General features: G+C 37.8%; 1 protein-coding gene across 3 annotated transcripts in view; it reads left to right on the top strand.

Moving 5' to 3' along the window:
- The window catches only part of ST6GALNAC3 (ST6 N-acetylgalactosaminide alpha-2,6-sialyltransferase 3), a 516,687-nt gene that overhangs the window by 353,418 nt on the left and 151,082 nt on the right, over nt 1-12,187 (top strand). The window contains exon 4 of one of the 3 annotated variants that reach the window (XM_029948937.1): nt 10,519-10,623. The exons of the other annotated variants lie outside the window; for them this stretch is intronic. Coding sequence (XP_029804797.1) covers nt 10,519-10,585 — 67 coding nt within the window. The 3' untranslated portion in view covers nt 10,586-10,623. Of the gene's footprint in view, nt 1-10,518; nt 10,624-12,187 lie in introns of those variants that run through there. 3 annotated transcript variants of the gene reach the window in all.

Genomic DNA, 12,187 nt, shown 5'->3' with positions numbered 1-12,187 from the left:
AAAATTTTCATTTTCCAGAGTTCCTTCGCTTTTTCAACTGCTTCTGTTGCACAACAGCCTGTTCTTATTTTATGGATGCAATGGGTTTTTTTTCTTATTTACATAATGCCATTGCATTTTCTTTCGGTCCTGCACAAATGATGTATGCGTATTATTTTTTTAATTTCCTTTTTTCTGTTTGTTTTGATTTGGGGCTTTTATTTTGTAAGCTTTCCTCGATTTATGGCAGCCTTCTGCTGCTGATTCATATTTAATAATACAGCAAAGAGTAAAAACTGATTGGAGGTTGTGTGTTGCATGGATGGCTTTGTGTTCCCTGTAGCTTCGCATTGCTTTTTTGGAGGACTCCTAATTTTGCATATGTAGGTTCTACTTTAGGGAGATGCTTAATTTTTCCAGGAAACACCCCCAATGTGGTTGGTAGGATGCTGAGGATCTCCCCATTCAGTGTGCAGATTCAGGGGTTTTGGCTACAAGGTTTCATCCCCACTTTCCGTTGTGCCCGCTGTTCTCTTTATTTCAATCACTCTAGAGAACTCTTGACGTCCTTTGTGGGGGAGGGGCTCAGTTGCTGATGATTCTCTAAGTACTGACTTTGAATGAATACTGCATCTCTGGGAGTTTTTTTGTGTTTTTTTTTAGAGAGAGAGAGAGAGGGTGCATGTGAGTAGGGGAGGTAAGAGGAGGAGGCAGAGAGAGAGAGAGAGAGAGAGAGAGAGAGAGAGAGAGAGAGAGAGAGAGAGAGTCCCAAACAGGCTCCATGCTCAGTGTGAAGCCTGATGTGGGGCTCAATATCACAACCCTGGGACCATGACCTGAGCCAAAATCAAGAGTCAGACATTCAGCCAACTGAGCCACCCAAGTGCCCCAATATTGCATCTTCTTTTAGCTTCGAATTTTGCTTTGCCTTTTAGAGTACCTTTGATTCTTAGTCTGACTATTACTAACCCTATTAGTGAAGATTGGCAGCGCCTGGGTGACTTAGTTAAGTGTCTGAGTCTTGATTTTGGCTCAGGTCATGATCTCATGGTTCCTGAGTTTGAACCCTGCACATGAATCTGATGGTCCAGATCTTGCATGGGATTCTCTCACCCCTCTCTCTGCCCCTCCCCTGCTCATGCATACACAGGCTCTCTCTCCTTCTCTCTCTCAAAATAAATAATAAATTTTTAAAGAAATAAATGAAAATTGCTGAAGTTTTTAGAGCCCCCTTACCTTTCTCTATAAAATGCAAACCTTACAGGAACATTGATTGAATCAATTTTATGTGTGAAAACTATAAGCACAATATAATTCTGCAACAAGATTGTGACTTGTCACTGTGGTATTAGAGGGGACCCTAATGGACTGTCATCCATGTTTTCCCACTGGCATGCCCAGTGCTATACTGCTCAGATTTGTAGGGCCTGCTGCAGTTTACAAAGTGCTTTTAAATATTCCTAAAGCCTGGGAACTTGCCCCTTCAGAGTCTGGAAGCTAGTGAGCAATTTTTTTAAAGTCTTGTATAATCTTAAAAATACATGTGGATCTTGCATCATGCTCCATAATGTATCTGTTTTAATATAAAAGTAATGTTCTTAGGTCCCTTATCATGGAGTGAAACTGACAACTCAGGAAGATGTACTGTATTATTTCTGGGATTTATATACCTCCTAGCACGTTGGTAAATATCCCTGGGAGTGCACATACTATGCTTAAATTGTACAGAAACAACCTGTAAGCCATCAGCTCTGAGAAATTTGGTTCCTTCCATTTGCTTGTTTTGAAACTTAGATTCAAGATGGGCTGACAGATTAAAATAGTGTCCTTAGACAATAAGGCATCACTGCCTAATGGAGAAATATGGGGATAAAATGGGATTGATTGTGGGCTGCTGAGGGGAGTAACTTATTATGTTTATGTAAACATGCTTGCTCCCTGTTGCTACTCAAAACAATAAAAAATACCAGGGGAATGGAGAAGAAAATTAGCAGTGTTTCTGTATTGCAGAGAAGAAAAGAAGGGACACTGGGAGCAGCAATTATAGGTGATGTTCATTTAAGTAAATATAGATAACAAAATGTGAACTTTTTTGAATACACGAAGTCTGCTTTATTTTCTGTGTCTCTGTTACAAGGAATACTATCCCATATTGCTTATTTTAAATGGAAAAACTGGCCACTTCTTTTTTTTAATGTTTGTTTTATTTTTGAGAGAGAGCAAGAGAGCTAGAGCCAGAGTGGGTCAGAGAGAGAGAGGGAGACAGAAGATCTGAAGCTGGTTCCGCATTGACAACACAAATCCCAATGTGGAACTTGAACTCACAAACTGTGAGATAATGACCTGAGTCAAAGTCAGATGCTTAACCAACTGAGCCACTCAGATGCCCCAAAACAGGTTACTTCTGTAAGATGTTTTAACATCGGCGGTGCTATGGGGTGGTTGGCATAATTTTCCCACTTCCTTATCTCCATCAGTCCCTTACCTCTAGCTGTATTACATAAATGTCCAGTCTAAATGAAAACCACTGGGGCTTCTAGGTGGCTCAGTTGGTTAAGCGTCCAACTTTGGCTCAGGTCATGGTCTCACAGTTCATGGATTCGAGCCTCGCATTGGGCTCTGCTTCAGATTCTGTGTGTGTGTCTGTGTGTCTCTCTCTCTCTATGGCCCTCCCCCACTCACACTCTGTCTCTCAAAAATGAATAACCATTAAAATTTTTTTAAATAAATGAAAACCATTATTTGTGCTTACCAAACACAATTTTGATGCAAATTTTCTAGAGCTATTTCAAATATATTTCTACTCCTAAGCATTTCCCTCAGTTCTATACAGAACTTCTGGAACTGCCATGAGTAGTGTGTGTGTGTGTGTGTGTGTGTGTGTGTGTATGCATGTTAAAATACACACAGTATACAATTTACCATTTTAACCATGTTAAAGTGGCCAATTCACTGCTATTTGGTATATTTACAATGTTTTGCAAACATCACTACTCTCTAGGTTCAGACCATTTCATTGCCTCAAAGGAAAAGCTGTACCTACTAAGTTTTTACTCCCCATTCTCCTTCCCCAGCCCCTGGCAATCACTTACTCTGTTTCCTATCTCTATGAATTTGCTTATTCTGGATATTTCACATAAATGGAATAATTAAATATGTGGTATTTCATACCTGGCTTTCTTCATTTAGCATGCTATGTTCAAAGTTCATCCATGGTTTAACATGTGTCAGTGCTGCATTCCTTTTAATGGCTGAATAGTATTCTGTTGTATGGATATTCCACATTTTGTTTATCCACTTATTAGTGAATTGATATTTGAATTGTTTTCACCTTCTGGCTTGGGTGAAAAGCACTGCTACGAACATTTTTTGAGATTTCTTTGCTTGCACATCATTTCTCAATTCTTTGGGATATATACATATGAGTAGAATGGATAGTCTATGTTTTCCTTATTGAAGAACTGCCAAATTGTTTTGTACGGTGACTGCAGTATTGTACATTCCTACTAGCAATGTGTGAGGGTTCCAATTTCTCTATATCCTTGCCAACACTTGCTATTTTTCTTTTCTTTTCTTTTCTTTTTTTTAAATAGCCATCCTAATCTATATGAGGTGGCATCTCATTATAGTTTGGGATGCATTTCCATAATGACTAATGAGTTTGAACATCTTTTTATGTGCTTGTTGGTCATTTATATACCTTCTTTGGAGACATGTCAAATCTTTTGCTTATTTTCTAATTGGGTTGTTTATCTTTGTGCCATGATGTTTTAAGCATTAAACTTGAGACAAATGGAAGCTACTGGTCAGTCATTTTATTAGAAATCACACAAGTTGAAAGAGTCTCATTGATAAATTTTGCTAATTTTTTTGTCCACTATTCACTAAGAAGTCCCTTTCTCATTAATCATTTGATCATTGGTCCTCTGGCTCTGTCAAGAAACAAGCCAATCTTTGAAATCAGCAAATAAATGAGACTCAGCAGAAGCAAGTCTAACTATTGCTTCTGAAGTTTCATCACTGTAGGTTTCCAGGAGTCGGCATTACTGTCAAAGACAATTGCTAAATGGGCCTGACTTTATTATTTTTCATTTGCATTAGCTGCTGCTCTAAGCAGCAACAAGATTATAACCCTGACCAGCATCCTGTTATCTTTTATTTATTTGATTTAATAAGGAAATGGAGTCTTTTTAAAGAGCATTTACTTTTCTTCCTCACATCACTGAAATCATTCTCAGTGCAAACAGCCTAATAATGTCAATGAATTTTTTTTTCAGATCCAATCACTAGGTGGGAGACTAACAATTTCTGAGTTTGTTTAAGCTTTTTGAGTAAGTGGATAAAGAAAAGGAATGGTAGCAGATTCTACAGGGGTTGGGTTAGGCTTCTGTGGGTTTTGAGTCAAGTGAATGTAAGTAATATTACATGGCTTATTTATTGAAGTAAGATTACAGCACAGAAAAGATCTAACTTTGGAAAGCTCTAACTGGAAATTGAATCTTGACAGTCAGGCTTGGTCATTGTCTTATTTAATCTGATTCTGCTTTTTTCTTCTCACCTATAAAATTATTCTTAATGATACTCCATATCTGCCGGTAGCTCATACCCTCGATAGAATTCTCTAACTATGCAAAACACATGGTGATCAGTGAGCAGTTATCATCTGAATCTTAGTACAACTTTAATAAGCTGTGTTTTATACTTAAGTAGTTTCTCCCCTGATAGTTGCCCATGGCAGACTTTGGAGTGTGTTAGTTCTTCACTCTTTATTTTACATTTCATCTCTAAGTAATTATATCCTGTGCCCTTAAGCCTCAAAAGCATCAAAATATTTAAAATTACACTTCAGATAACAGTATTAAAACTTTAGGAAAAGACATTGCAGAGCAATGGTACATGATGCCAGAGTCTTTATCCCACTTCCTTCTTCTCTAAAGACTCAAGGCCTTGGTCAAGGCCTCTGTCTCAACCTGAGCATCTACCATGCTTATTACAAATTCAAGGAACCCAGCCTCCAAGTCAAATTATTTGGGATGCCATTTTGTATGGGAGATCTTGCTGTTAACTTTGAGGGGGAAATGGAATGATGACCTTGACATTGACAGTGATAGAGATAACAGCAGTTTGCATGTGTTGGACTCGTAGTGCTGTGCGAGGCTCCGTATTGTGCATCTTTCTGCTTAATGCTTACCATAAGCCCACCAGGTGTGTGTTATTACCCTCTCATCGCACAGGTGGAAGGATTGAGGTTCAGAAGGTTGTAGTAAAAGGCAGAATAAAGATTTAGAGCTGGGTTACCCTGACTGCAGTCCCGAAAAGTCAAGCTGGTCAGGTCCTTGAAGGTACCTAGCCTGTCTTTAGAATAGCCTCCTCTGGGCAATGTACCTGACTTTCCCGGCTGGGCTGACTCCATGGCCTCCTGTTTCCTCAGCAGCTTTGTTGTCTAGATAGTAATCAACTCCATACTTGTCTCCGTCTCCCCAGATTGTGAACATCTGGAGAGCATGGGCACTTGTGTCTTTTATCTCTATCTTCAAGATACAACCCAGAGCAGGAACTCAAAGTTTGTGGAATGAATGATTGAATTATGGGGAAAAAATAATGTGTGTAAGTTAATTAATAGGTTGTTTTCTGCTTTCTCTCCCAACTCTTAGTATAAAATGGGCCCAGCCATCTCCAGAGGCCCTGGATAAATTACAGCATTGTTTTTCTCTTGAGTTTCTTCAATCCCTATCATTTTTCAAGGCAGCCTTGTGTTTTCTTATTTTCCATAATTTGCACTTAGATATGAGCTAGATGAAATCAAACCTCTTAAAACTATAGGTCTCTACCCATTAGTCAGTCCTGAAATTAATTTAGTGGGTGGTAACCAGCACTTTTTAAAAAAAGAAAAAAATAGACTAGAAAAGAATCACAGTTTGTCAGTGTGTGTGACACATAGGAAGACATGGTGTTTGTTTTCGATGGGTGAATAGAGAATACATATGTATCAATAGTACTGATTTAAGCAAGACAAATGCCATATTGGCATTTAAGGCAGCATATTTCAAAATGTTTGACCACTATTTACACTAAGAAAAACATTTTACATTGCAACCCTCTATATATCTGAGTGTGTACTAGATTGCTATGTGAAGGGTATTGCTACTGTCTGAAATACACTGCCTAAAGGACATCCCAATATTTGACTTGTGGTCAAACATCCCTTGTCCTGCTTAAACAGTTCCTGAAGGGGTGCCTACCTGGCTCAATTGGTAGAACATGTGATTCTTTATCACAGGGCTGTAAAATTAGCCCCACATTGGCTGTAGAGATTACCTAAAAATAAAGTCCTTTAAAAAAAGAAAACAGTTCCTGAAGTTTTCCATTTAGTCAACTTTGGTATAAATAAGGCTAAGGGTAAAACACACACACACACACACACACACACACACACACACACACACACATAGACCCATAGATCATTGGAACAGAATAGAAAACCCAGAAATGATATGAAACCCACAATTAAATGATCAGTTAATCTTCAACAAAGTAGAACAGACTATCCAGTGGGAAAAAGAATGTCTATTCAACTAATGGTATTGAGAGAACTGGACAGCAACATGCAAAAGAATGAAACTAGACCACTTTCTCACACCATACACAAGAATAAATTCAAAATGGATTAAAGACCTAAGTGTGAGACCTGACACCACACAAATACTAGAAGAGAGCACAGTCTAACTTCTTCGACATCAACCATAGCAACTTATTTCTAGATATGTCTCCTGAGGCAAGAGAAACAAAGTGAAAAATAAACTATTGGGGCTGTATAAAAATAAAAAGCTTTTGCACAGCAAAGGAAACAATCAACAAAACTGAAAGGCAACCTACAGAATGGGGGAATATATTTCCAAATGATATATCTGATAAAAGGTTAGTGTCCAAAATATATAAAGAACTTACAAAACTCAACACCTAAAAATGAGTAATCCAATTTAAAAATGGGCAGAAAACATGAACAGACATTCCAAAGAAGGCATACAGACGGCCAACATACACATGAAAAGATGCTCAATATCACTGATCATCAGGAAAATACAAATCAAAACCATGAGATACCACCTCACACCTGTCAGAATGGCTAACATCAAAAACCTAAGAAACAACACGTGTTGACGAAGATGTGGGAAAAGGTGAACCTTCCTACACTGTTGGTAAGAATGCAAACTAGTGCAGCCACAACAGAAAAATGGTATGGAGTTTCATCAAAAATTTAAAAATAGAACTGCCTTATAATCCAGCAATTGCACTACTAAGTATTTATCCAAAGACCACCGAAATACTAACTCAAAGGAATGTATGCCTCCCTATGTTTATGGCAGCATTATCTATCCACAATAGCCAAATTATGGAAAGAGCCCAAGTGTCCATTGGATAAAGAAGGTGTGTGTGTGTGTGTGTCACTCATATGTATTTAAAAAAAAACAAAATGAACAAAAGTGAGAAAAGAGAGAGAGGCAAATCAAGAAACAGACTCTTAACTATAGAGAACAAACTGATGGTTACCAGAGGGGAGGTGAGTGGGGGACTGACTTAAACAGGTGATGAGGATTAAGGCGTTCACTTTCTGTAATGAGCACTGGGTGTTGTATGGAAGTGTTGAATCACTGTATTGTACTCCTGAAACTGCTATTACACTGTATGTTAACTAACTAGAATTTAAATTAAAAACTTAAAAAAAAACATGGCCAAGGTTTATGAAGTTTAATCCCAATACAATTATTTTAACATCATGTGATCAAAAGTAAAAAAAACAGGTAATTTTAATAGAAAAGCATAGAAGATTTTTAATTTTTTTATAGTAGAAGCTTACCTTTAAATTTGCAGACTTATTTCATTTTGTACTCTTCTTTAAATTTGCTCTTCCAAATGTTTACCTAAAAGCACTGCTGCTTTAGGTAAATCGTCGGGGCTCCATTTATATCAGTCAATAGTATTAATATAGGATTTAAACTTGAACTTGCTGTGAAGGAGCTGAACTTTGCTGTGGAATGCATTCATGTGCAGAGTTGCCTTGCACAGCTCATTGGAGATAAGACAGTTTTGACTTCATATGCCAAACTTTTGTCACTTTGTCTATTTTCATATTTCTCTAAGACTCTGCAGAGACAAGCTTTTGATCATTTTAGTAGCACATTGAAAATGTTCTTCTTAAAAAATCTAGTATTAAAGTGAATGCCCAAGAAATACTGCTCTTCCAACAACAAATATTTGTTGAGTGCTTATTCTGAGCTTGGCAATTATTGGACAACAGGGTTATAAAAGTGAGCAGGACCCAAATTCTGTTCTAAAGGACTGTCTGGTCCAGGCGCCTTCCTATCTTAGAACTTGGCTTCATCCTGCCTGAGTCTATGGGTAGACTTAAAGATTCTCCATTTGCCCTCACAGACCACTCTATATCCTTCACCTTTCTCTCTGTCCCAGAGGTTGACCCATATAGATTGCAACCGAGTGCTCTCTTGCTCTCTGGACTTTGGTTGAGTTTAGTCAGTGGGAATATTAGCAGGACACCAGCAGGAGGGAGGAGAGTAAGGTTGGAGCATTTAGTCTTGCGGCTCTCTCTTTTCAAGTTCACTCAAGATGGAGTCTATTGCTCTAGCTAAAATTATACCTCCTTTCGGAAGCCCTCTCCTTACAGCCATTTCTCTGTGTTCCAGTGACTCCTCCCCCTCCTCTTAGTTCTCCAACACTCTGCCCTACCCCCCCCTCCAGCTGTTACACAGCTACACCCTGACCACATTTTTTATTATCTTTTTGGCACTGTATACCTCGACTGAGCACTACTTTAATTCTAAACTTCTTTCTTTAAGATCTTTTAGTTCTCTTGACTTAAGGCCTTCTAATTTTCTGACATACACAGCTGAAACAACTCAAGAGACTTATTTATTTTTATATATGTTTCCAGGAAGCCATCTTATTAATCAATATGAAAAGGTATTTCAAACCACAGCCTCTGGTTCCTACAAATATATTTTATCTCTATCAAATTGATACCTCCGAAAAGCTCAATAAACATTTGTCATTTTGGGTGATACTGATCATGACCCATGAAGTGGTCATAACCTTCATTGTTAATTACCTAGTTGACTAGGCTTTGTGGTAAGTTTCCTGGGAGGAAGAGTCTTGCAGTAGAGTAAGCAAACTCACCACCTTGCTAACATATTTGCCACAGCCCCTGCTTTGTGAGTCCTAGTTGAGTGTTGCTGTCTATTCTCAGGGAAGATGGAAAAGGGGTGAGGTGATAATTTAAACCCCTTGCAACAGCAATAGCAGAATCAGTGGCCATTTATTCATTGCCTGCTACATGCCAGGCATTGTACTGTATAGGCATCATACTAGAATCTTTAAATTATCATCTTATTTAATCATTGCAATTACTCTGTGTGGTAGCTCTTAATTCCATTTTATTGATGGAGAAGCTAAGAGTTAAAGAGGGTAAGTTATTTCTCCAGCGTTGCACAGCTAGTTTGAGAACTAAGATTTGAACTCCGTCCCAGAAATGTGCTTTCCACTGTTTCATCTCTCAAAAGCCTCTTTGTTTGTGCCATTAACGTTACCAAAGCTTGCATTTACCATCATGTTAGATCTTCAAACATTTTTAAAATTAGGCATTCTATAAATTGCCAAACAAACAAACATCTGATTGGAATTCATCTCCTTCCCTTCCAGTGGTAAAAGAGTAGAGAGCATGAAATTTGAGGAGAAAGAGAAAAGAATAAGAGAACTGTATATTAACAAAGGAGATGGAATTTTCTGCATTTTAGAAAATGCAGGCATTCTGCAAATTCCAGAATTCTGGAATTTGAACCTGTGTCCTTGGAGAATAAAGGCTTTACTTTACCACTGACTGGCTGAATCACTTCTCTGTGGTTTTAGAAGAGTCCTACCTACACTTTATTCCCTTGGAAGCAAGCACTTCCTAGAGCTTCTGCATTAGGATGCGGACAGGACAGGGGCTAAAAGAAAAGAGAAAGCCGACAAGTCTATCTGAAAACTGTCAGTATTATCTCGATGGGGAGTTATGATGTTTTGACTTCAATAAAACGGCAAAAGAAAGCAAGCCAGCCAGTTATAAATTTAATTTATGAAAATAATACCACAAGCCTAGAGCATCCACCAGTACAGCCATTGATTCTCCTTTCTTGTTCCTTGGGGAGCCGTTGCTGTGTTTGATATGGTGAACTTCAAATTGTCTTACTTTATCATTTAAATGTCATATCTGCCTTATGCCGAACGCAGCTGAGGAGCTGTGCACTTACTGGGGAAAGACAGGAGAGTATTTTTCACTTCTTTTAGGAAAAAAATATGACTTGGTTGACAGATTTTCTCTGTTGGTAAGGATTGTTGTCACTTTTTCCTAATTTTTTTCCTCGCTTTGTTTTCACTGCAAAGTTGCATCCCTTCAGTTCTGTGAGAGGTGGTGGGAAAGGGTAAATCATGATGATCCAGCTCTGTGGTCTTCCCTAACCTCTGGGATTATTTTCTTTAACACAGTTGTTGGGAAGTCGGCTGTTACCTGCCAGAAAATAAAACAACCAATTTTTCATCACAAGTTAAATAAACATTGAAAAATCAGCATTCTACAAGGACCATTAGCTTATGCATCACTGTAAAATGCTTTATGACTCTTGGTATAAAAGATGCTCATATAAAAATAAATTGTGTCATAACAAACATTTCTCCCTGTCATGGTTTGTAATAGCCCTAATATCAAATAAATCTAGGTTGAATATTGTTAGTCTCCTGAAAAACCGACCTTCGGTTTCAGATAGTTGGGTTAAATCACTGTGGTGATGACACAGTCTTAGACATAAGGAGATACAAACTTGTATCAACCCCCTGGATCATCTTTTATTTAGAAGAGGAGAGATGTCTCAATGAACTGGAATGGCTCTGGAGTGACCTATTTTATCTATGTATCTGCTTATTCTCACGACATGTTCACACATGGTGCCAAGGAGCATCCTACACAGAGCTTCCTGGGGTTTTGGAGAGACAAACCCATGGAAATACACAGATGAAAAACCATAAGCAGTTACCATTTTACATCTGTCAAATTAGAAATCATTTTTAAAGCATAACAGTCACTGCTGCTAAAATACTGGTGAAATCACCAGACTCATATCCTATTGGTAGCGATGTAAATGCTTTGAAAAGCATTTCAGCACACATAAAAGTGTCCATATCCTTTGATACTATATTTACACTTCTGGGAAGTTAGCCTAAGGAAATCATTTAGGGGAAGAAGAAGAAGAAGAAGGAGAAAAGAAGCTAGGATGCTCACTGAAGATTGTTTTATACGAGTGAGCAATTAGAAACAACCCATGTACTCAACAATTAGTCAGTTTTTAGAAAATCTGTATGGGTTATATACATGAAGTCTGATTGGTAACATGTAAAATTGTATGATATGGACCTCAGAGAAAAAAATTCTGAGTATGAGGATATAAAATTATCACATGCCTATGAAGGAATGGCGTTTGGTAAAATGTGTCCAGATTTAGGTTCTAAATTTCATTTTAGCATTACAATATTGTCTTGCATACCACAATAATTAGAATCTAAAATTACTTGATTATGAAGATTAATATCGATGGAAAGGTTTGGTTTTTTAAACTGGAACTGTGCTAAAAAATATTGCAGTTGCTAAATGTAAACCTTTGAGGAGTAAACGTGTCAAGAATTTGGAAAACTGGCATTTAAAGAATCAAATTTAAGCAAAAGAGAAACCAAACAGATAAGCAAAGGAGTTAGACATCTTTCTGTAATAATAAAACCTCCTATCCTTATTGTGTTTCAAATGTTTCAATGTTGGTTCCTGGAGTGGGAGAATCTCATCAGATAATTCAGACAGAAGTCATTTCTTTTAACATGTTGCAACAGTGTAGCCTATGGCCATGAACTGAGCAATCTTTATATGAGTGGAGGTAAATAGGCTTTGTGGAAGAGGCTGTATCCCAAAGAACCATAGAACAGAACAGAAAAGGAAATATGAAAACATCCCTGTGAGGCTTGAATCAGACCTAAAAACATCCATAACAAGAGGCCTGTTAGAAATAACCTAAATACCCAGCAATGCAGAATTGGTTAAATAAAGTGTACTGTGGTCATATGATGGACTGTTAAATGGGCATTGAAAGTCATGTAGAAAAATACATATTAA

This window comes from Suricata suricatta, chromosome 8 (assembly GCF_006229205.1).
Source record: "Suricata suricatta isolate VVHF042 chromosome 8, meerkat_22Aug2017_6uvM2_HiC, whole genome shotgun sequence".
Taxonomy (NCBI): domain Eukaryota; kingdom Metazoa; phylum Chordata; class Mammalia; order Carnivora; family Herpestidae; genus Suricata; species Suricata suricatta.
This window is presented reverse-complemented; position numbering and strand designations above follow the sequence as displayed.